The sequence below is a fragment of the Ursus americanus genome, chromosome 4 (assembly GCF_024610735.1).
Source record: "Ursus americanus isolate L20-20 chromosome 4, mUrsAme1.1.p, whole genome shotgun sequence".
Lineage (NCBI taxonomy): Eukaryota > Metazoa > Chordata > Mammalia > Carnivora > Ursidae > Ursus > Ursus americanus.
The window spans coordinates 44,846,577-44,872,478 of NC_142130.1; the positions used below are offsets into that span (position 1 = coordinate 44,846,577).

Genomic DNA, 25,902 nt, shown 5'->3' on the forward strand with positions numbered 1-25,902 from the left:
GCATTATTGAAGGTCTGTTATATGTAAGGTGGTAGGATTCTGTGGTGGAAGACGTCAGGCTGTCTTTGAGGACCAGAAGCACAGGTAATAGGCAGGGAGCCAGGCTCTGTGTTGAGTGTAGGGCACCGTGGGGATGCAAAGAAAGGGCACCAGCCAAGATCGGGAAGTCAGGGGAAGCTTCCTGGAGAAAATGACATTTAACCAAGCCCTGGTAAAACAATTACAGCAGCTAATATTTCAAAGTATTTGAAAAGTAATCATACAATTTACAAATCTGCAAGCCTGCAAAATTTTATTGGCAAGAGGAGAAACGATGATGTAACTATCCAACTGGAAGAAACACCAATAAGCCTAAGATTAGTGGTATTACTGGTTTTTCTAAAATGCCTGTTTTTGTCAGAAAATTTTTATCTGGCTGTAACTTTTCTCTGTGTGTGTGTGTGGGCAGGTAGGGATGAAAGAGAGGCTAGAATATATTGTTTTATCATATTGTACATTTATATCAATTCCTTAAAGCTCCCATTACTGAATTGTAAAATAGCCCTATGAGCAGTATAAAACAATTTACAAATGCCAGAAGGATCTATTGACTTCAGGAAGGTCTGAGTGAAATATGGTTAAATGATTTTGAGGCTAGGGAGTTTTGTGATTTTCTAGATATAATGGCATTGGGTATAGTGTCACGCATCTGATGAGCTGTGTCAATTATTTGGACATTCAATTGTAAATTAAAGTATTGATTCTATTCTATAATTTATTTTAAGAGAAAAGTATAATTATATAAGTTACGTCACTGATAGCACATAGCACATTGGAGTGGATTTGTGTTTTGTAATTGAGGTGTACCTATGTTTTATTTTCAGTGTTGGTAGTGTTGTTATTGCTGTTGGCTGTAGGTGACGCTTACAGCTGGCTCTAACTTGTTATCATATAAATGATCCCTTGCTATTAAGCTCTGAGGAGGTGGGTGTGGGGTGGGGAGAAAGTTACCTGGAAAGTACACAAATAGGTTGGTGGAATGACCATCCTCTTCCACCCATACTATCTGAAACATATTTGAACACTTCAGCACGACATTCAAATCTGATCATTATTTTCCTCCCCCCATTACACTCCCCACTTCATACCCTCAATCCAACAGGTGACATTTCAACCTGATCTCTATGGATTCTTGCTTTCTGTACATGCTGTTTCCTTATACTTTCCCACCATAAACTGTCTGGTATGCACCTTCTCAAACTTGAAGAATCCCAGGGATCTTTGTGATGTGCTCATAGACCTCAATATTAAACCTAGCAAAGGCCTTATTATTCTACATCATCTGTATACCCCTCAAGAGAAGTGATTGTGTTGCTTCTCATAGTATTTCTGGTTCCTGGCAAATGCAAGAGGATGAATGAATGCATATGGATTCCTTCTAAACATTGAAAGGGAGAAGACCAACTTTAAGTACATATCTGACTGATGGTCCATAATAAGCATGATCTTCCAAAGTTGTAACCTTAATAAGCGTGGGCCTGGAAAAATAACGCCTCGGTGTTTTGCTCTGTAGATTGATTGGAACAGAGGGTGGCAAACTATGGCCCACAAATTGAATTCCACCCTCTGCCTATGTTTGTAAATAAAGTTTTATTGGAACACAGCCATGTCCATTTGTTTATGTAATGTCTATGGCTGATTTGTACTTGAATGGCAGAGCTGAGTAACTGTGATGGAGACTATATGGTCCACAGAACATAAAATATTTACTGACTAGCAGATAAAAACAGAAAATGTTTGCTGACTCCTGGGAAAGAAGATGTTGATAGATTAGCTTAATTCCAGATTTCTACAATGGGAAATTTTTATTTTTCATTTATTGAATATTTCTATTCTAAGATATTATTCTGCCATATTTAATACCACACAGCTTTGTAATCTAAGGGGTTCTTGGCACACATATCCTTACAGTGTATTAGGAAGTTGCTACTGCAAGATTTGTATTTTAAGATGAACTCTTGGCCCTGTAACAAAAATGATTCATAGCTATTAACATGAAACCTGCAGCCAAAACAAAACAAAACAAAACAAAACAAAACAAAACAAAACAAAACAAAACAAAAAAAACGTTCTTCTGGTCTTCTGGTTTCAGTTTGTCCTGTAAAGTAGAAACTCTGCCTTGGTCAAAACAAAACTCAGGGGGTGTAGAAAGAAGTGGCTAAAACCTAACAGAAAAAAACTATTTCCCAAAACTCAAAAGCAGAACTTAAGCAGAAACATGTCAGCCAGTTTCAGACCATTACATCTGCCATCGTGTTGTAAGGGATTCAGCCGCTCGTCTAAAGCAACGTCATCTGCTTCTGAGTGTGCCCTCTGCAGTGGGCCTGGCAGTGCTCAGGACCACCCTCGAGGGCAGCAGTGGACAGGTGTGTGTCTGTCCCACAGAGCAGCTGCTCAGTTCTAGGGCTTCCTCAGAGCTCAAATCAGCCCTTAGCTTGTCCCCCTAGAAATGAACTGAACTTCAGGCCTTGCTAGATCCTTGCTTCCCAAAATGTGGTCCAGGGCCTCTCTTAGGGACTTGTTAGAAATGCAGACTCTCAGGCCCTGCCCTTCCACCTCAACTTAGTGAATCAGAATCTGCTTTTTAACAAGATCCTTGGGTGATTCCTATGTACATTAAAGTCCGATCAGTCCTTAACTGATAAAGTCCTTAGGATTCCTAGGATCAGTCAGGGTATGAGAAAAATCATGAAATAGGAAGTATTTGTCTGGCATATTCTGCCTCAATATTCGGTGGTTTCTCACCCCACTATTGAGATATCCCTTTTTAATCCTTTCTCCATATTCCAAAATATACATGCACACTCTAACACATGACTCATCAATGCTTAACTCTCTCTCTATCCCAAATGGAAATCCATTTAATGATGAATAACAGCTGATAACAGCAAGAACATTACCCACCCCAGGGGGTATTTGCACTCAACTTTTGTTTTAAAATTAAAAAAAAATCACCTCCACCTCAAAACAAAACAAAACTACACAACTCTTTGTATATGCCAGAAAATTGACCCTATAGTGCTATAATTTTAGACATTCTGATAAGCTAGGCTAGCAGAGAAGCTACCTTAGCCCCTCCTGCTAACCTAGCAGTCTTGAAATTATAGCAAATGCCCTTAGGCCATGTGATTGATTACCTTTCCTTTGAATATTATAGATGTTGCATTCTTTTCTAGAAAGGACAGAACACTCCCACACCTCCTGAAACAGGAAGCAGACCCCTTTGCACAACCCCCCAGCACTGAGATAACATCTCCAGCTGGGACCACCAAGTCCACACATCACCAAGAAATGTTACAGACCACTGCACTCCCTTACCAACTAACTGCCCTGAACCTCTTTAAAAAGCCCTGGGCCAAGCAGAAATCTTGGAATTGGCCTTTGGACAAGAGTCTGCCTTCTTCCCAGGTGGCCTGCCTCCTGAATAAAGCTCATATTCCTTTCCAATCAAAACTCCTCTTTTGAGTATTGACCTACTGAGCAAGGGGAAGTCAAACTTGGGGTTTGGTAACAGCAGGGTAGGATATTTTGGAAAGAATTTTTAAAAAATATACTTATTGTTGAATCACAGGAATCTGTAGGCCCTGGTACTCTACAGCTAAAGTACCATCAGTGATGAGCCACTGATCACCCTACCCTGACCCCTTTCCTCTTCCAAGTTTCCTAGAATAAGAATCACTGAGCATTTGAACTTCCTGGAAGACTGTGAGGTAGGTGGGGAAGGGAGCATCTCAGAGGACTGTCAGCTTGCAGGCTTCCAATTCTTCTCTGGGAACAAAGGGGAACAAAAGCTCCTCTCCTCTTACTAAATCTTTTTGCTCTGTAATATTCTCAGAATTTCTGTACTTTAGGTTTTTCTTCTGTATTTTCATCTCAATATCTGTCAACAGTAATGTCTTGATAAAGCAATAACTCTTGCACAAGGCATCAGAAGTTTTCCCAGGGTTCATAAAGCACCCAGCAGTACTACCACAAGCAGAAAGCCGTTTGGAAGTAAGTGTTTAAGAACTCACAACAAGGAAGGGAGTATGATCCAGCGATGACGTTACTTTACAGAGGCTCAATTGCATCTTCTAAATAATTCCCAAAGATACATGCTAGAATGTGACTAGAATGTAAGCTATAATTTTGGGAAACTGAACTCTTCAAGATTTATTGGCTTTAATATTTGATAACAAAGGATAAAAATTCATTTGACAATTTAAAAATAACCATCTGCTCAGAAACTAAAATTATACTAAATCAACGGTTGTCCTGTAAAATTGGAATTATGGTATGCTTTGGGTGCCAGGATCAGTGCCCTTCCTTATTATCCTAAAACTATTCATTATTTTCTGATCTTAAAACTTAGCATAGTTCAAGAGAATGAGAAGACAAGCCGCAGACTGGGAGGAAAATATTTGCAAAAGACTCAACTGGTAAAGGACTATTATTCGAAATATACAAAGAAGTCTTAAAACTCAACAGTAAGGTATCAACCAACCTGATTTAAAAAAAAAAATAGGCTGAAGACTTTAACAGACACCTCACTAAAGAACATAAATGGATGGCAAATAAGCATATGAAAAGACGATTCACATAATATGTCATCAGAGAAATGCAAAATCAAACAACGAGATATCACCACACAGCTACCAGAATGGCCAAAATCCGTAACACTGACGATATGAAATGCTGGTGAGGATGTGGAGCAACAGGAACTCTCATTTGCTGCTGGCAGGAATGCAAAATGGTACAGCCACTCTGGAAGACAGTTGGGTAGTTTCTTACAAAACTAAACATACTGTTACCTACAGTCCAGCAGTTGTACTCCTTTGTATTCACTTAAAGGAGTTGAAAACTCATGCCCGCACAAAAACCTCCACGTGGATGTTCACGGAAGTTTTATTCATAATTGCCCAAACTTGGAAGCAACCAAAATGTTTTTCAGTAGGTGAACAGATACATAAACTGGTACATGCATAAAATGGAATATTATTCAGTACTAAAAAAAAAAGGCTATGAAGCCATAAGACAAATGGAGGAACCCTAAATGCATATTATGAAGTGAAAGAAGCCAATCTGAGAAGCCGACATACTGCATGATTCCAACTATATGATGTTCTGAAAAGGCAAAACTGTAAAGACTAAAAAAAATCAGTGGTTGCCAGGGGTTGGGGTTGGGGTTGGGGGTAAAGAATGGATAGATGGAGCACAAAGGATTTTTAGGGCAGTGAAAATTTAAGGCTGTTTGAAACCACTGATAGGCGCATGTCATTATACATTTGTGCAAACCCATAGAATGTACAAGACCAAGTGTGAATCCTAAGGTAAATTATGGACTTTTGGGTGATTATGATGTGTCAGCTCTAACAAATGAACCATTCCAGTGAGTGAAGTTGCTAGTGAGGGAGAACACACATATGTGTGGGAGGGTATATAGGAAATCTCTGTACCTTCCTCTTTTACCCTAAACCTAAAATTGCTCTAAAAAAAAAAAAATCTTTAAACCAAGAAAAGCTCAGTTTTAACATCCAGAAAAGATTGGACTTTCAAACATGGTTCTGTCTGTGATGGGATTTAGGAATTTAAGGTTGTTTGGTCTTTAGCTCATGTCCTTAGTCTGCCAAAGTTACTGGCAAATCTATGTGAGAACCAGTTACCTTTACCCTATTCCAAGACTGTAGCCCTTAACTGTGTCCAGTCTTCTAGAAAGGAAGTGCATTTACTTCAGAGGGAATTAGACAAAATTGAGTATGGATGTTCTGGTGTAAACCCATGACCATTTCTGAATGATTAACTCAAAGTTCACAGGGAGATTGTGTGTGTGTGTATACACACACACACACACACACACACACACACACACAGAGCATTATAGGCATGATGCCACTTGTCCCAGATTCAGAATGGCACCTGCTGCTGAATAGTAGGGATGGACTTGCATTGAGCCACATACCTTTCCCATCCAAGACTCCCAGGAACCAACTGCCTGAATTTGTGAAAGGGCCGGATAGGACCCAAGACACAGACAGTGGCCTTGAAACAAAGGGTAACATTCCTTTATAAGCTATCCTGGGTTTTATGAGTTTGTTACAGACTACAGTATCTCTGAAAATAGGAAGGTGGTAAAAGATGTTAATGGTCCAGCAGAGTTGTAATAATGGCTAACAAATCTGCTTAAGTATGACTTAACTGTTATATATGCATGTTTGATAGTTGTCATTACGAACTTCTATTTTTTATAGGCAATCTGTGGTCACTGTATTTGTTGAGACATTTGTTCACATCTTTTATGTAGTAAAATCTCCATTATTTGGTCAGGTTTAGAGTAGTGAATATTCTGGTTAATCAAATGCTGTGATAAGCAGAATGATCCTACATATCAATTTTCAAGTCATAAAAATCTTCAATGTGCCGAATTCTGTGTTTCAACCTAGGGGCATGGAAATCATTAGGCTATAGCCCTTATCCTCAAGCTATTTATATCTCATACATGGCTTATCCATTCCTAAGCATTAAAACTATAATTGCTATATATAATTGAAGGTTTTTAGTGACTCAGAAGGGATTTTAGGATTTTAAGAATCTCTTTTGATCATCAATATATTACTGTTAATTTTCATTATATGGTACATAAACAAAAAATTATTATTAATGAAATTGGAAAAAAAATTGCCATATTTGCTAGAAATTCTCAGAAACAGGAATCAGCTGCTTTTTATTTGAAGAAATTCTTTTAAGCAGAGTCCCCTTGCTTTGTCAAAAAAGTTTTGATAGTATGAAGTATGAAATTTAATAATTTTGAGTTGTGTAAAGAGTTTTCTGAGATTAAAATACCATGGAAATAATGAGTGTTCTATTTATTCTAATTAAAAGTGTTCTGAGCTTATGGCAGTCTTGTCCACCCCTGGCTGACCTTATTAAATAGTCAACTCACCCAAGGAAAAAGTGATCTTTTCAGAGGAGATATTCCACACTTTATTTCCGGGGACTGGAGACAGAGCCATACACCAGATGGTCAAGTTGTTTGATTGGCTTGGTTTATTACCATACACCCTTGTCAAAACAGACTTCAGCTCCAAAAATCCACCTTTGTCTTTTCTCTCTTCATTAGTAATGTGTATTTCTACAAGACAGATTCGGAACAAGATCAGTCACCAGTGTTTTCTGTATGAGCCATAAAATGATGTCAAGGCATGGCCGGGGACGGTTCAGTTTACAGTAACAAGAGTCGAAAATGGTCAAACCACAGCTTCTGCACACTGAGGGTTTACTCCAGCGGCCAAAACTGTTCATCTAAACTGTTTTGCTCAAGCTCATACATGGTATTGATCCATGGTCAAGGTACAAAATGTATTGATTAATAGTGTTGCTTTATTTGTGACCATGGATCCGAGGGGGCTGGAGGCCGGTTGTCCTAGCTCACCAGCATTGTTTATTGATAACAGTGAGATTGATGATTTGCACCTGACCTGGGCTAGAACCTGGGAAGGCCCTGCTGTTGAGTCTGGTTACATAGCAGGAATATGCCTAAGTAAAATATAAAACAACCTCAGCTAAGACTCCATTTTGGGCTTCCCACTTCTGAGGTGTTCCGTGCCATATTGGTCATCCGCCCTTTAAAAGGAACCCCGTGCCTGATTTCACTGGCCCTCTTGCTGTAAATCCATACATGTGATGTATATCCTTACTTTAATGGTGTCGTTATATTGTATCTCTTTCCTAAAACAAGCTGTAGATTTATAACCGTTGTCATTTTGGGTCCTGTGAGTCTCCTTCAGAAATAGAAACTGTTTAACTGCCACTGTTAGTCCAACCTCCAAATAGCATACATGGCAGCAGGAAATTAATGTAAAACCATCTGTCACTGTAGGCCAGAACTTTCTGAACTCTCATAGCTTTTTTTTACACTTTAGGCTCTAAATGCTAGTTTTTGAAGTTGTTACTTCCCAAGGTAACTAAACGCAGTTGTACCACACCGTCTGGCCTCGTGGCTGGCACGGTAACCGGCACATCAAACCAGGGCTTACTTAACAGCAGAACATATCTGTAATGACCTTTACGAGATATTTCAGGATTGCATCAATCATTATTATGGGTGAATTCTTTTCAAAGTGAATAACAAAACCAGTAATAGTCTCAAAATGAATCAAGTGGATCGATACGATCGTTCATCAGCACGAGCTTTTTATTTTATCAGTTAAAAATAATAATGTAACAAGAGCTATGGGACTCAGTTACTGTTGAAAACATATTGAGCTTTGAGAAAAAAAAATGGCTCAAGAAAAAGGAGAAGGGCTGTTGTTCTGGGCAGGAAATGGTTGGGATCGTTCTGGCAGGTTCTGCCTGTTTGTTACCTATGAAAAATAATGGCTTTGTACGTTCTCACCTGAGCTCGCCTCGATGTGTGTTCCTTCTCCAGGAATTTTTAATCCTCCTGGAGGAGTTCCTTGTCATAAAGCCCAGTCCTTTATGAATACTTCCTCTAGTTTTCCCCACCCCACCCCACCCCACTCAGAGCCTTACAAGAAAAAGTAGAAAGTATTTGTTTATTGACTTAAAGCAGTGGTGCTAAGTTATTTGAACTAAATGAAATTATTAATAAACGTATGTTGAATTAAACTTTTTTACCCTCATATAAAAGATCTGCTTTTACTAAGAGCTGAATAAAACATTAGTGTTTATATGTGAGTTAAAGAAGTCAGGTGTGGGGCGCCTGGGTGGCTCAGTTGGTTAAACATCTGACTCTTGGTTTTGACTCGGGTCATGATCTCAGGGTCCTGGGATCAAGCGGGGAATCTGCTTCCCCTCTTCCTCCCCCTCTGCCCTTGCCCCTGCTCGTGCACACACCCTGTCTCTTTAAAATAAATAAATCTTAAAAAAAAAAAAAGAAGTCAGGTGTATTTCTTAATTCTGGAAAATGGGACCCACACCACTCCTCTCAGAGGCGCTAGATGCCGTATCAGAAAATGGCATCTGGTAGGCAAGATGGTGTTTGTTTCGGAACGAGAGCTGTTCTTAAATGCCAAGATCAGCTTGGGTAATGGCAATTTCTCCTCTTCTCTGTTTTCTTTCTTTCTTTGCCAAACCCATTTCCATTGACTGATTTCCTTACCTTCTTCTTCCCCTTGAGGAAAGCCTCCTTCTATAAACCACGTGAGATTTGCTGTGGGAAATACACTCTTCAGGGAGCAGGTAAATGTTCTCTGGGGGTAAAGGCAGAATATAGAAAGGCTTATTTGCAAATTCAGAAGAAACTGGTACCCCTTCATCCCCACCAACCGTCACATGAGGCAAATTGGTAGGAAACGATTTTCTCCACTTTCAATAAAGCTGTGTTTACCTTTTGGAGGTTATGGGAAAATGTGAGCTACAAATAGGCTGTCTCCTATAGAGATCTCATGAATTCATGGCTGGAATCATAGGTTAACTTAAGAAGAATCTAGGACTAGACTAATGTTGCAAGTCTGGATTCTGGAGAAGAGAGATCACAACTCTGTATACGAAAAATAATACTAAATGGAAGCCAAAGACTACAAAGATGGAGGAAGCTCTAACAGGCAGAGGAGAAAAGAATATTCTGTTAAACTAAAAGCTAGAAGATATCCACATTTTGATTGTTTCTATTCCCAAAATAATGTAAAGTATGATTTGTAGCAACAACCACAGAAACCATTATTGTAAATATCTCACTTTTGACTTGTAGAGAATTTATGTAATTGATTTTTCATTTTATCATCTTAACAACCCTATTGGGCAGGTATGGAATGCCTTATCATTGCCATTTGGCAGATGAGGAAACCAAGGCACCGAATCACAGGATGGTGAAAGGGAGGGGAATGTAGTCAATGGCACAATTGGGAACTATGTTACCCAGTCTCAGTCCAAGATGTTTCCTGGTAAAACACATTGTACTGAAATATGAAAGAGATAGAACAGGTAGCTTAGAGGTAGGATGAGTTATGTTTTATTTCCAACACTGTATTTGCTCTTTGTGAGATGGTAGTTTATTTCAACAGCCTGGTGAAAAAACCCAGTAAGACTTATTGGGCCCTAATTATTTTATCTGAGACACTGCAAAATTATAATCCCATTCATAGCTGTTTGTTTCCTCATCAAGAGATATATGTATTTTACATACAACCAGCCCTGGTTCTTAGTTCTCAAATATTTTCCACATGGATGGATTCACTAGTTAACTAGTAAAGAACAATGAACTATATGTAATAACCTGGTGTGCCAATTTCCCCACAGATTACTTATACCCAAAGAGTCTGGTCCTGAGCAGAGTTGAGAAACCAAATTTAAGGATACTGAAGTAGCATTTTTCTGGTGAGGTCCTACTCAGGAGCAGTTTAGCACCCTCTCATACATCCCTACAAAAAGCCCAAGGAAATCATGAGACTTTCAGAGGGGACGATCTGTGGAATCCAAAATGGTAGGTACCGAACACTGCAGCTGCCAGTTTTTCCACTCATTCCACACTTGACAGTGGGGACACGTGCCTCACCAGCAATGCAAATCCATGACATTGTGTCACTTTTTGTCCTGGAAAATCAAAAGTAAAACCAGGTCCCCTAAAATATATTCTTATTTAGAAGAAAGAAAGTTCAATTTATTTAATCCAATAAAATGCCAAAGATCGATCTTCATCTTCAGGTGGTCCAGGAAGGGAATGTAAGAGTTACAGGAAATGAAATGTTAAAAAAAAAAGTGGTAAACGTTTTTATTAATGCCAATACCTTTTTTTAATAATAATTTTTTATTATTTTATGTTAGTCACCATACAGTACATCCTTAGTTTTTGATGTAGTGTTCCATGATTCACTATTCGCATATAACACCCAGTGCACCATGCGATATGTGCCCTTCTTAATAACCATCACCGGCCCATCCCAGTCCCCCACCCACCTCCCCTCTGAAGCCCTCACCTTTAACCACTGTCATGACTCATTTTCTCCATGCTCAGTTAACCCACCATAAGATGATGATATGGTAATATCAGGAACAAGTAAGGGTTCCATTATTTTATAAAGTCTACAGGCTTACTGAAGAAATCTCTTGTCAACTTAATAAAAATATTAAAAAGTTTTAACTCTTGTGGATTCTCTGAATTCAGATTTTATGGAGTGATTCAGATTTCAAATACTCTCTACCACCTCCAGACCGTGTTCCAAGATTTTTGTTTCAGAATGTGGTTCTTGTCCTGAACACCTCCCTCCAAGTCTCTCTAAAATTGAAAAGCCACAGACTTAACTAGTTCAAACTGAAGTCAAACCTCTTATGAAAGATCAAGTTTATAGGGTTTTGCTGAGCAAACAGAGCTATTGCTATTTGGGAACTTCCAAATAAGTAAGAAGAAAAACATGTTAAATTAAAAACATATATATATGAAGTAAATACGGACAAGAGTCTGTGTGTACACGCCTACAAACGTCCACACACAATCCCTCTGTTGAGAAGTCAAAATCCTTCACTCAATGTGTGGCTGTTGCACCCAAGAGACAAGCCAAAGAGTTGGTTTCTCCAACACACTGTTCTAAGTACACACAGAATATGTGCACAACAGCACAAAGAATGATGCAGAAAGACGTAGGCAGTGCTGTAGGACAGCACACAAGGGTGAACTGTGGGAATAAGTTAGAGAATGGAGTTATATTTTACAGACAGGGAAGAGATGAGCCTGGATTCCACAGGTGGGCTGTGGTGGAAAGTAGTGGGTGATCCACGAAGACGGATAGCCGTAAAAGGCTATCCATAGGCCTACGCGGGAGTTGGGCACGTCGTCCTGGCAGCAGAGGGAAGCCAGCGGGAGGCTGGAGCATGAGGAGGTTGAGAAGTCAGGAAGAGTGAACCCACGTCTGGCTGTAAGCACGATCATCTCCTTTTTCCACAGATCAAATACTGGAATGCTGACCATTCGTATATTAGCCCAGATTGAGTTTGCCTAAATTTGGGCAGAACCTTTTCAAAAGGGCTTTCCCTAGAATCTTTTTCTTTTAATTAGCTTTTTAGTTTAGAAAGAGGAATCTTTTTTAAAAAAAGTTCCCCTATCTGTTTGCCAACTCTTCATTTCTATTTGGAGTCTTTCCTCCCCTCAACCTTCTTTCTTTACTTGAAATTTATCTTTCAGTCTTGATCTGTTTTCTACTCTGCCATTTCTATCTTTTCCTCTATAACTAGCATTTTTCTCCCACAGACGCCTTCTTCAAAATGTTCCTGTCTCCTCTTGGTAGGTTCTCCGTCCTTATATGTGTGTGTGTATATATATATATATATATTTGCAGCATTTACGTAAATATAAAATTTTTGCTTAAACCGTGACTGTTCTTTTATTTCACTCTGAGAATACAAGCCAACAGCAATTCAGCTTTTCCAGTTCTAGCTACATAATATAATAAAAAGCAGCCTCAAATCAGTCTCTCAACTTGTCATATTTCTTTAAACTTGGGAGGTTTCTTTTCACTTAATCTTCCCTTCCCTACAAGTTCTTTGGCTTTTCCACTGACAGTATCCAAACCCAGTGTTGAGATTCACGGTCCAACAATTGGACAAATACTTGAAAGCACAGATGTCCTTGAGGCCTGTGGTTTCTCTACTGAAATCTCACCCTTTTCCCCCTTCAATATTTTCCTTTGCTTAAGAGGCCAGATGATAGAGTTATCTGGAAACAGAGCTAAGACTTGTAGGTGCTTGACTTACTGTTTTATTACCAGCCCTGTGCCAGGAATGTCTGTTTTTCAGTGGTGGGAGGGGGGCGGAGAGAAAGTTTGCATCTGTGTGAGGGCAGGCAGGAACACCCACTTGGGAAGGAGGCTTCCCTGGACGTGGGAGGGAACAGGAAGTGCAGGTGCCCTCCCCACAGCCTCCAGGAGCACTCACCCGGCACCAGAGCCCTCAGAGACACGTTTGGAGCCTTGCTTGCCTGTAAGTACCCCCTTGTAGGGCTGGGGGTGGGAGTGTTTCCTAACTCTTCGGGTTGCAAAGCTTGACGAATAAGGCTCTCCTTTACTTAAGAGATGACCCCAAAAAGGAGAGAGATGTCTGGCTATTTTTCACAGTGTGATTTAATTGTCCATCTATTCATTTCAATGGGGTGTATCAGGCAAACATCTGGAGTAAGCTGCTGTGGGGAAGGTCTTATCAGCTCTCGGCTTTGCAGGTGACGGTGCCAGGGAAGGTGCAGTGTAAGCTACTTGCTGAGGACCGTCGGGCGACCAGTCTGCGGAGATGGGCTCCACCTCTTTCTCCTGTGTGGGCCAGCTCCTCCTGCTGAAAACAGCTAAGTCTACTGTTCGGAATGCTTAGAACCTCAGCCCCAGAGAGAACTCTCTAGGGGCAAACTGACCTCACACTGGGAACTTTATGACCCAGAGCTTGGATTACCTGGTGCAACAGTTCTCAGGAAGTGTGAGTGTCTCCCAAATCAGCATCTCTCTGGGAGTGCCTCTCCCTACTCTGAGGAAGGCCAGTGAGGCCCCAGCCCTGGGGGTCCAGAAGAGCCTGAGGGTTCGGAGCCTCCAGAACCCATTTATAGGCATCCAGGAGCACAGAAACAGTGGAAGCATCCAGGAGGGAAGAGAAAACCCAAAATTTCCAATGTTCAAAAACGCACGTGGAGGTGCTTGGTGTAGAGAACACTGAATTCACTGAAGAACTTTGTGACTTCTGGACTCATTTGCTTTGCCTTTTTTGGTCTAGACAAGGAGGGATCAATACATATCTGGGGCCTGGAGGGAATGTACATGGGAGCCTCAGAGGCCATTTTGTGTGGCTCTGACTCACCCTGACTCTCCCGTGAAGCAGACAGGAGGAAACATCACACCACTCAGGTGTAGCCAGCCTTTGACCACTGTTGTGAATCCCCAAGAGATATCACAGTCCCTTCCCAATTACTCATTTCGCTTTAGCTGTGGTTCAGCCAAGGCTTCTGGCTCAAGGAAAGCTACAGAAGAGGAGAAAGGATGAGGCGGGAAGAGGAAGAAGAGGAGGGAACGAGGATGAAGGCAAAAGGAGACCTAGAGATGAAGGAGGAAGAAGCAGTCAGTGAGAAGGGAGAACTGGTTGGCCCTTGCGCGAGTGCCATGCCCGCCCCTACGCCGCACAACAAGGGGACCCGGTTTTCTGAGGTATGGGAGTATTTCCACCTGGCCCCTGTTCGTGCTGGCCACCACCCCAACCAATATGCCACGTGCCGCCTGTGTGGCAGGCAGGTGAGCCGTGGCCCTGGGGTTAACGTGGGCACCACAGCCTTGTGGAAACATCTGAAGAGCATGCATAGAGAGGAGCTGGAGAAAACCGGCCACGGTCAGGTGGGGCAGCGCAAGGACCCGAGGCCCCAGGGGCCCCAGCTCCCCATGGGTATCGAGGGTGACTGGGCCCGGCTCCTGGAGCAGGTAGGGGCCCTGGCTTTGTGGGCCAGCCAAAGGGAAAAGGAGGTGCTTAGGAGGGAGAGGGCAGTGGAATGGCGGGAGAGGGCAGTGGAAAGGCGAGAGCGAGCCCTGGAGGAGGTAGAGAGGGCCATCCTGGAGATGAAGTGGAAGGTGAGGGCTGAGAAGGAAGTCTGTCAGAGGGAGCAGGAGCAGCCGGCCATGGCTCATCCCTTCCATTTTGTGTAATCAGCCCGGGAGGCATCTATTCTGAAAACACAGACTCGAGGCTCACAGCAAAGAGCCACGTTAGCGTAAATAAAAAGTACTTTGTTTTTAAGAGAAAGAGTGCATAGAATGAGTTAATCTCGACAGGTGTCAACTGAGCCAACACTTACCTACAGGGTTCCTAAAGCTGTCCTGATCAAAACTTCAAAATGTAGTAACTGAAGATAAATGTTGTTTTGTCACCATGGGTCTGTGAGTTTGGGTGCAGAATGTACCATCCTGTTGTGTTGATGAGTGAAACTAACGGGATTTATGCTTTGCACTTGGTTTTGGTGGGGCTGAGGGTTCTGATAGTTGAGGCTGGTCAGGTCACTGGAATGTGCCCACGTGACCAGCTCACTCTAGGAGACCACACCAGGAGCGGAGCTTAGGCTTCCTGGGGCCCAGGCATTTGCACACATCCTGGTGGTGAGTTGAGAACTGGGTACAGAGCTCGTTCTCTGGGGCCCAGCTGTGGAAGGACATAGAAGCTTGCGCCTGAGATCTCAGGCCCCATCCAGTGCAGGTCTTTCCCCCACCAGTGCTGTGTTGTATCGTCGGCTCGTATTAAAGCTGTGTCACCAGCAGAACCTGTCTGAATCCTGTATGTCTTTTCACCAGCCTAACACATACGTCATTAATGTGTAATCAGCACAGACAGAATTAAAGACTTTTCAACTCACTCGGATGAAACATTAAAAACAGAGGATATAGAAACTTATTCATAAATATTTTAAAACATAATCCAATTTCATCTTAAGGTCTGTTAAAGAGGGAGCTCATGAGGAACAGATGAGAGAAACTCAGAAAGGAAAAAGTAAAGGTGGCGAGATGGGGTGAGGAAGGAGAAATAAAGAACAGAGGTAAAAAACCAAAAGAGAAAGAAAAAGGGATAGAGGAGAAGTGTGAACACAGAAGAGAGACAGAATCCCTCCCCGCCCCCGCCAAAAAAAATTTCACCATGAAAAGATGAGGGACTGTGACTGCCTGGGAGACTGAAGGACAGAGAACACTTTCCTAAGTTCTGAGGTCAATTTTAACACTTAGGGTGCTTTTGTTTTGTCCCCACAGACCACTCGTCCATTTGAGCAGTACGTGTGGGATTTTATCCCTGTCTTTGAGATGCTGGCTGCATGCCAATTGTTCCCTGAGGTTTTTTTTTTTAATGTTCATTTTTAAATACTCAGAGATGCTTTGAAAAAAGGGAACCTAATAGTCTATAGGGAGAGAACAATTCCCTGTGCTGTTGAGAAGATGCCTAATATGTTCACTCAGGAATAGAATAAAACCAACTGGTGAGGACTATGGCCTTTATGCTGGAGCTGACTTTTATTTTGAATGATTCCTCTAGAACCTATTGTGTTTTTTTTGTTTTGTTTTTTTACTGGGTTGGGGGTGGGGTGAGGGGTGATGGGAGCTGCGAAAACAAGAGCTAATAAATACAGTCTGTCATTATCTCGTAAATAGGCCCAAGCCCTTTATGGGCATCAGCTTTCTAGAAAGCGGACAAGATCCTGGTGTAACAATGTCTTCTTGCCTCGCTCGTCCTTACTCGTATGTGGCTTCCTCTTGGTGCTTGTTCTTGGACTGGCGGCAGCTCTGACAGCCACGGCTGTCTTCCCTGTGCGCCGTTTGTAGAGCAAGCACAAGTCCAAGCACAAGCTTGTGAAAAACCCAGGCTGTACTGCAGGCTTATAATCTCCCTTTGTTCTAGAAACTTGCCTGACGTTAGAGATTTCACTTCCCATATGGATTCCCAAAGGGGTATGGTGCCATTTTCAGGGCTCTCTCCAGCTCAGGTGAAAGCTCAGGGACTCACCACTGCAAATGATGATGATGGCCGCTGGGAGTCCCACGGCTGGACATTGGAAATCAGAGCCTTATTGTGTCATAAGATGCAAGAGGGAAAGAAAGAAAGAAGGAAGGAAAGAAAGAAAGAAAGAAAGAAAGAAAGAAAGAAAGAAAGGAAGAAAGAAAGGAAGAAAGAAAGAAAAGAAAGAAAGGAAAATGAAAGCAAGTGAAGGAGGGAGGAAGGAAGGAAGGAAAAGAAGGAAGGTCAGAAGGATGGATAGATGGAAGGAGAAAAAAAGAAACTTTAATATCTAATCTTAAGTACACACACCTACATTTGAAATGGTGTTTAAGAAGGACAAAGAATCCACAAAGTTTCAGGCTTTGCAAAATCACAATTAAATAAACAGCAACTATGAAAATCTGCAAACAGCCACCAGAGCCATGCTGCTGAATGGTAATTTGTGTTTTTAGATTATGGTGTCTGCTTCACATATTCTTATGATTTTAGCTTCTCTCCATTTTCAGGCATTTTTTAAAATATTAATTATTTATTTTGGAGAGAGCATACATGAGCGGGGGGAGGGGCGAGGGAGAGGGAGAAAAGCAGACTCAGCTGAGCGTGGAGCCTGACACAGGGCTTGATCCCATGACCCTGAGATTATGACCTGAGCTGAAATCAAGAGTCTGACACTTAGCCTACTGAGCCACCCAGGCGCTCCCTTTTCAGGCATTTTAACCCCACTACTTTTGTTTCCTGTTTCCTGTTAGGTAGTTCTTTTTCTATTTCTTTTCACCTAACTTTTGTCAAACATAATGAAGTTAGAGAGTAACGAGGACGAGCCCCGCGGAGATGATGGCACTGAAACACAAGGCAGGGCATCAAATAGAGACGCGTGGCTCCTGGAAAGACTGAACTGTGGAGTAAACCCTGGAGTTTCCGTGCATCTCTCCTGTGCCTTCCTATGCTGCATCACCAGAGTGGGGTACGCAGGGCCAGGGCTGCGGGCTGATGCTCTCTAGGCCAGCATCTTTTGTTGGAATACAAAGTCTGGTACATGAAGGGGCCCCGTGGCTTCAGTAAAGACTCCCTTTCCAGCTCAGCAGCGGGGGCAAGGCTGTGCGCCACGCTGGGGCCCTGGTGGAGCCTCGCCCTAAACTCACAAGAATATGACAGCCACAGGTGTGACCCTCTCCTTGGACAACCCTGGCTGTCAAAGCCTGAGAAGCATCATTGTTAGGATAATTTGGGGGCTTTTCTATTTTTCAGGAAAACCCAATTAACCATAAACTTTATCGCTTTAGTAATGCTGGGAAAACATAACTCATAACTGACCCAATCCCTATTACTTTAACACCAAGGGCTGCTGGTGTCAGGAATATGTAAGACGAAGTAGGCATCCGATATGAACATGTTGAATTAGTTAACTTCTAAGGAATGAAGGGGGGGATGGAAATTACCATTAACCAACACTTACGGTGGCCAGATGGTAGATAATTTGCATATGTTCTCTCATTTGATCTTTATATTACTCTTGGGGGGCTGGGATCACTGTCCCTGCTCACTGATGAGGAAGCTAAGGAATTGAGGTCCTAGGGGCCAGAATTAATAAGTGATGGAGGAGAATTCAGACCCAGGTCTATCGGATTCTGCAATCTATGTTCTGTTTTTTCATTATCCCACACTGTCTCCTAAAATCAATCACACAGGAGATTTATGAATATATATATTCAGATGAAGGGATGGGTGAAAGAGAACAGGTGAATGATAAATAGTGGGAGTAAAGAAATATTCCCAAGACATCTATTATGCGCAATGTACTCCATTACTGTGCATAAATTTAATTCACCTAAGAATCCCATGAAATATTAATCTTGATCCCAGTTTTAAGTGACTTAGCTGAGACTCATGGAGGTTAACTACTGGATGAAGGTATGTAGCCAGGGAGTGGTCAAATTAGGACCAGACATTAGTTCTCTCTGCCCCTGAACCATGGGCTCCTCTCATCACACCATCCTGCCTGGAATCGGGCATGCTAAATTCTCATCCTTGCTCTGCCCTTTATTAGTGACTCAGTCAGTTGTATAGACTCTCCAGGCCCCAATTTCTCATCTGTAAAATGACTGATGCCCTACCTTTTTCAGAGGCTCACTGAGAGCAAAACATGATAAAAGCATGTGAAAGGACTTTGAAGAGTTAAGAAGCTATTAAAAATACAATGGGGACTCTAAGAATATTAGGGTAAAGAATTACTAATGTTTGGCAAAATATTAAAAGATCCACAGACAAGCTGTGTCCTGTTGCTGGTTATGTAGAGTCGGTGAGAGATTATTCACTAATTCCCCAGGAAGGAAGTTTCTCTGATTTTCCAGTCAGAACCTAGGTAAGCATGGGTACAGAAGAGGAAATCTGATAACATGTAAGAGAAAGTCCTTTTTCTTTTTAACTGGAATTCTTGGATCCAATCTTATGGTTCCATATCTGGATTGAGTCCTTATTACCTGTAAACATTGGCATAAAGAACCTTCAAGAAATCCTTATAAGAACAAAAACACCTATCAAACATTGTGCCATTAGACTGTTTCATTTAAACTTTTGAAATGAAGTCCACTAATAAAATTGGAATTAATTGTGGAAGAACAAAAAATTTTAAATCTCCTTTATATACTCAGGACTACAACAGCAATTATCTAAGAGACTAACACATAAAATCAACAGAAGACACAAGTGTATTCTCATCTAAAACCACCCCACAGAGTTTGAGCTATGATTTGTATGCAGCTATCAAATTAAATGACTGATATTCAGTGGGATCAGAAATCATAAGTTATTTAGTGTTCATAGGACTAGACGAAACTAGACTATGAGTGTAATTTTCTCTCATCCCATTTAGCAAGAAATGTTGGAGAATTCATGGGGATATTTATTTTATAACTTGGGATTTTGAAAAGCTTGAATTAAGTCAAAGTGCCCCAGGACAGCTGATTAACACTAATAGTGATAACAATATAACAAAAATCATAATGTTCATTGAGCGCTTAATATATGCCATATTTATACTAAAAACTTTCCATACGTTATTTTATTTAATTCTTAAGAACAACAACAATATGCAGATACCCTTCTTATGCTCATCATAGAGATAGAGAATCTGACTACAAAGATTGAAGTTATTTGCCCAAGGTCACGGCTAGCAAGAAGAGCTGGCAAGTGAGCCCAGATCCCAATGACTTGAAGCTGGGAACTACCTACAAGAAACTGAAGTCAGATGGCCCTACTCAATTTTCCTTTTCCACCTGCCCCCTCTCCTATTGCCGGAGAAATAGCCAGGGTTCTGAAGGAGGTACAGAAGGGCATCTTTCCTCTTGTTACTTCCAAATAAAAACTATAGGAAAGCTGGTATAGGAAATGGATTAGAACAAATTGAATGCAGCTGAGCGAAAGCCTCATTCTTACACCAGGATTCACACTGCTTTCTGTCCTACTTTTCTTTCACTATCTTCTCCAGTTTTTATTAAGGAGAAATTTAAACTATTGACACTATTTTTTCAGAAAATTTAAGGACTAAGGATTACAGATCACATGTTCTCAGAGTCCGAAGTCAGAAAGTAAGGATTCCTATTTGGTTTCTAGGATCAACTCAGCTTCCCTTCTTCCTCACCAGAAATTAATTGACTGAGGGCCAAGGAATAAGGTCCTTTGAGAAAACATTCTGGACAATGATGCAACACAACACACCTTGGCATATTATACTATAGATTTTCAAAGGCTCTAATGTGACTCACCTCTCTCAAGACATCCGTAGAGTTATTTTCCACAATCATGGGGATTTCTGGCTTAGCTTAAAGGCAAATAAAACACAGTTAGTGGCACTGACTGTCATCTGACCTGGCCACTAGTGTGTGTGTGTGTGTGTGTGTATGTGTGCGTCTGTGTGTGCACGCGTAAAAGTCATCATTCATCAAATATTCATTAAACACCCACCGCATGCCCAGCAGTATGCTAGATACCTTGGAATCAATGGTGCACAGATCAACTTCACCGTCCTTAAGAAATTTACATTTTCATGGAAAATGCAGATCTTAGAAAGCCAGAGAATATTTCAGTGATTTTGATGTCCTGCTAGATTGTAAGTGCCTAGAAGCCAGTCTGTTTTGTTCATCTCTCCATCTCTAGCACTTAACAGTGCCCAGCACAAAACAGACATTGAGTACATTATGTTGAACTGAAGTGGCTTCTAGTCAGTTCTTGATGGCAGACAAGTAGTAAGCCTGTCACAGGTGCTGTCAGTGTCTGCTACATTCACTTGGCACTTGCTTTTACTTGTTGAAGGCCTCTAGTTGGGCATACCTAATGAGTCCCTCCTAAGGATTTATGGGAGCACACTTAGTCCACAAGTAGGGCAAACTGGAAGTCTAGAGAGCTAATGGTGTTAGCAGATGGGGAGTTGGTGGATAATACCCCAACTTCCTTGCCTATATATGGGAGAACTCTGATGTGTGTTCTTCCAGAGTTCCCCAGTGGGAGTGGGAGTCTGAGCCCACACTGGTAACCAGCGTGATCGTGTACATTTCATTCTCTTCCTTCCCTTCCTTGGCTTTTCCTCTCCTCTTCTGAGGTTTCCCTCCATAAATTCCCTCAATAAATACTTCCCAAATAAATTAATTTAACTTAAATCCTGTCTCAGTGTTTTCTTTTAGCAGAACCCAAACCAAAATACACCTACAACACTAATGGGAGGAGTGGTATTCTGGCCTCATATTAGCAACAGATACCACTGGAATGAAGGACCTGAAAGAAAGAACAGTTACTGAAAGTTGCAAGGGTACTAGAGAGACATTCCTTTTGACGCTCAAGACAATCAGATTTAGGGCTTAGGAGGGGGCAGGAGCAAACTTGTGATGGCAGGTTCCCTGCTAAGGAAAGTCAGGTCAGAGGAGATTAGTGAGAGAGGGGCAGGAAGTAGCAAGGGAGCTGGGGAAGCTTCTGGTCCCTGTTCTGTTACAGTATGGAGGCATAATTAAGGAAGGAGAAACAAGCTGGACTTAGGGAATCAAAGCTGGAGTGGGTCTGTGCTACACTTGAGTATTTATTTCAAAGTTTTCAAGTTTTTATTCTTGGCTTGTTCTATTTGAGGAATCACCAAGGGATGCTGAGTAGGTTCTGAATAAGACAAGTATTTTACTTCCCTGCCAGGGCCACTGTAATATGCACTTGGTGGCACACACGTCGTCTAAGGACTGGATGAGATGAGCCAAGCACAGCCTGGCTGGCCCATTTGCTAAAGGGGAAAGACAGGAAGCAGGGAAACTCTAATGAACAAGCAGGCAGAACCTCTTATTTTTAAGCATCCACTGAAAGGAGATCAAAGAAGAAACACAGAGAGAGATGTGGACACAAACAGGGCCAGAAAAGTGAGACGTGAAAGAGTGAAAAGCATTCAAGACGAAGATGGAAGTATCCGCCGCAGAGAGATACCAGGAGCGGTTTAAGTGTTGACAAGGCAGTTAGGTCAAGCTGTGGTGCAAAAAACCCTGGTCAAATGGGACATAGGTCGCCTAACTTAGAATCGACATTTCTTTTCACATCCTGGATAGCTGCCTTCACTGATTTGCCAAAAGTCAGGCTGGATGAGTCAGTTTCATGTTGGGTCGAAGACAGTCACGCCCCAGTAAATGAGCGGAGGGTGATATCATTGAGAAATGAACAGTCTTTCCCACCTCTTCACAGAGCAGTGTTTGGGCTTCATAGGCAACCTGATAATCGGGGGTGATCGACTATCTCTTGGCCCGCCCCCCAAGGAGAGATGGAGGGAGAGGGAGGAATGGAGGGCGACCGGAGAGAGATATAGGAAGAGCTATTAGCAAAAGACTTCAAACTACAGAAATCTTGGCTCTAGCTGCTTCTATCTTTATGCACCACAGGATTTGCATTTCCCTCAAAACACTGAATTCTCTGATCTTTAAAAATAATGCAGTAAGATTCTAAGTGAAAACAAAGATTATTCACTTCTCCAGTCATTCAGAGAACTAAAGGAAAATCTAGTATAGCTCATGCCCTTAGATTTTGTGAAGCTATTTTCTCTCCGTTCACCTCATTTGCAAAAAAAAAATTAATTGCTCATCCACATCACTGCTTTTCTCTTTGCCTTCATTTAAAAATGACTTTTTAAAAAACACAGTTCTTGGTGACAAAGACAAAAAAAATCCAAAGCCAGGGGTTTGTATTTATTAATATTGCCAACCCCCACCGAGCAAGATAGGATTTTCACATTTCCCCCAAATTTACTCCCTGCAGAGTCTGCGCAGTTTGAGTGAGGCCACGGTGGATGTTTCAGCTCCGCTCCACACTTCTGTGAATGCAGGGACAGAGGGCCATCCCCGCAGGCTCTTTTGCTGAGGAGCTGGCCCTGCTGGGGGTGGGGAGACTCCTGCAGTTTTTCTGGGGCTGTGTTTATCATTTTCCTTTTCTCACACTGTCCCTATTCCGCCTTCCTCCGGCAAGCAACCAAGACAATTAGACTATGAAGTAATTAGGTTTTGGCAGTTATAATTAAAGAGATTTCCAGTATTCTCAGGAAACATTAAAGTTGTAAATAAGGAGTGGTCACCAAGAAATTGGCCAGTCTGTGGCTTTGTGATTTTATTCTATCAACTCAATCATCGTTCTTTAACTTGTATCCTTATCCTCACCCCTAATATGAATGACAGTCTCAAGGGGAACAGAGCTCTACAGTAGCTACCACAGGGGGGCTACTCTCCAGTTAATAGGGCACTTTCCCTCCAGGGCCGAGCAAGGCAGGAGAAATGGACAGGAAGATGGCAGGGAGCCCAGAGAACAAAAAACTCTTACCAAAAACCTTGACTGTGGTGGAACTCCTCAAGATTTTGCCAGGTCTGGCCATAAAGTGGCAGGAGAACTTCCGGTCATCATCGTGGATTTGGACTGGAGAGAGGTAGAGTTTATAGTCTGTACCTAGCTTGACTCTGTCTTTAAATAATGAAGAGTTGCTGATGGAGTGACCTTCAGTGATAAGTGTTTCCTGAGTTCCATTATCCTCCTGCTGAAAGAAATAGTTACTAGTTACTGAGCACTCAATCACGCCAGCTCTGCGCTAAATGTTCCACATGCATTAATTCATTTATATCTTGTGAAAATAGAGATGATGAATGAAGAATTGGAATTAACAGATATTTAGTATGTTACTAGAGAAAAGATCTTTACACTTGACTTTCAGTTGACAACTACAGTCACTCCTAACATGAGTAGAAACTTCACACTCCTCTGAGTAGAACTTCCCCTTCATAACTTTCCATAAGCTGCATATCGGGGGTGGGATTTGGAGGGCACAGCACTGGGGGCTAATGAAAAATCATAATTCTCATTTTAAGTTCAAGAATCTTAATGCTAAGATGTGCTCTATCAGTTTTGTTTTAAATCTTCACCGGAACTGGATGATTACAGTTTAGCTCCCCTTGGGGCCAGGACTAGGGTGAGGTGGAGAGACTCCTAGGGCATAATATTTAAGGAGGCACTCAGTCTCAGGGCCTTGTCAGTGCAGGGTGGGCCTCTCAGAGTAAGTGCCTCCTTAAATTTTGTGCCCTAGGAACCTCCTAGTCATGGTCTTTGCCCTTCTGTCCTTATTTCTATGTTACTTTCAAGGAGAACACATAAGGTAAATGTCAATCTGAGTTCCACAAATCAGGGTTTATTTGAAGTACTTGTTTCTTCTATTTCATATCCTTTCTTGGGTCTGTGAAGAAAAGCTCCTATTATTCTTGCCATACCCGGAATTTCCATGGACAAGATCCCTGGGGTATCACCGTGCTGGTCAGTGTCAGTAAATGTGCTAAGGGCCAGTGAGGAGGGGACTCTTAAGGGGCACAAGGGTAGAGGAAGGGTTATGCCTTCATTCTTCTTTAGTATAACTTAATATTCTCAATTGCTTTGAAAACATTCTGATGCACAAAGTCTCTCCTCTGGAGATTCTACCTCAGTTGTTCTGGGATGAGACTCAGGCTGGATCATTTTTTTAAAGGTCCTCAAAGGATTCGGGTTTGAGAACCACTGGTCTAACTCTAAACAACAGATGAATCATTATATGCAGAGATCAGGGGAAAATGAAGGGAACTAAGATGAAAAGGTTGAACAGCAATGCATCTGATGGGGAAGAAGTCACAAAGAAACGAAAACAAAGATGTCACTTGGAATTTCTGGCTTAAGTCTGTTAAAAAACCAAACAGATTGAGAGTAGTAGAAATGGAAGCTAGGTGAATGAGAGAAATCAAGTTTGAGATAGGAGCAGAAACAGCGGAAACACGAAGGCAGACTTCTTCAATAGTTCATACAGATATTTCCAGAATATACTTAGTAGAAACTCATTTGTAAGACAAGATTGTTTAGGTGCATATGGCTAGGATTAGTATCAGCTTTACATACAAATACATAGTACTTCTTGCAAAGAGTGATACCCTGCTCAAGACTGCCTCCTGAAACAATGGACATAGCTTTATTCCCACGTAAAGAAGGACCTAGGAGTTGGTGCTGCCATCTTCCTAATGAGGAAACGCACAGAAAATTAAAGGGAGAGAGCTTGTATCCTGGAGACAGGGGCTCTGAAAGGAGCTCTTCGTATTGGGTGGTGACAGCAGAAGAGAGTGGAAGGTGGTTCTCTCAATGGCTGCAGGTCTGGACGCCAATCATTAAGAAAGCAGGCTCCCCCTGCAGGTCTGCACAACCGCCTCACTTACACAGCTCTTGCTTCATGCACAGGCTTGGTTTTTGTGAGGATCATGAAGAGTTCAACATGCTTCTTGGTCATTTAGTAAATGACTCCCCACTTGGAACAGTTGCAACTGTTACTTGGTAGTGGGAAGAAAGGCAGTCAGAGGCTGAGGTTGGAGACTAAGGAGACAAAAGCTGCCTTTCCGTTATGGTGTAGCTCCGCGTGGCCGCCAACGTAGTTTAATTGATGGAGGAGTTAAAAAGGGGGCCGAGGCAAGAACCTGTGTGTGAATGGCCACCTTCACAGAGCAAATGAGAGAAGAGGTGGGAAAAAATGAGCTCAGGCAAAAAATGAAATGTCTTTTGCTGGGAGAGGGGAAAATAATACTAATATTATGTCATCACCACTACTAAAATTTTATATTATTCTTAATCATAGCTTAAATTTATTTAGCACCTACTATGTTTTAGACACTCTGCAAAGTCCTTTCAAGTCTTATTTATTTCTTATAACAATCTGGAATAAACTAAGGCTAAGTAATTTATGCAAAGGTCAAACAAAGCAAGGTACTTAAGTCACAGCATCGAAAAGCAGAGATGTCCAGGTCCAGGGACAATTAAGCCTCAGAGACAACACGTACTAATAAAAACCAAACCGTCAACAAAATAATAAAAAGCTTTTTTTTTAAAGTATCTGGAATGAAAGATTTAAAAGAAATTCCAGGAAAC

At 41.7% G+C, this 25,902-nt stretch overlaps 2 protein-coding genes across 2 annotated transcripts in view; one reads left to right on the forward strand and one right to left on the reverse strand.

Moving 5' to 3' along the window:
* Window positions 1-25,902, reverse strand: part of CD96 (CD96 molecule) — an 88,747-nt gene that overhangs the window by 38,055 nt on the left and 24,790 nt on the right. Inside the window, exons 4-7 of the mRNA XM_045785630.2 lie at window positions 23,302-23,512; window positions 20,235-20,290; window positions 9,137-9,227; window positions 6,959-7,147 (exon numbers count right to left, since the gene is read on the reverse strand). Of these exons, the coding sequence (XP_045641586.2) occupies window positions 6,959-7,147; window positions 9,137-9,227; window positions 20,235-20,290; window positions 23,302-23,512 (547 nt within the window). The remainder of the gene's footprint in view (window positions 1-6,958; window positions 7,148-9,136; window positions 9,228-20,234; window positions 20,291-23,301; window positions 23,513-25,902) is intronic.
* On the forward strand, window positions 13,986-14,639 carry ZBED2 (zinc finger BED-type containing 2). Its single transcript, XM_045785631.2, has one exon. It carries the CDS (start codon window positions 13,986-13,988, stop codon window positions 14,637-14,639), a length of 654 nt encoding a protein of 217 aa, XP_045641587.1.

Excerpts from the sequence above, each read along its gene's own strand:
- ZBED2 (XM_045785631.2), top strand. The coding sequence starts at position 13,986 with ATGAGGCGGGAAGAGGAAGAAGAGGAGGGAACGAGGATGAAGGCAAAA.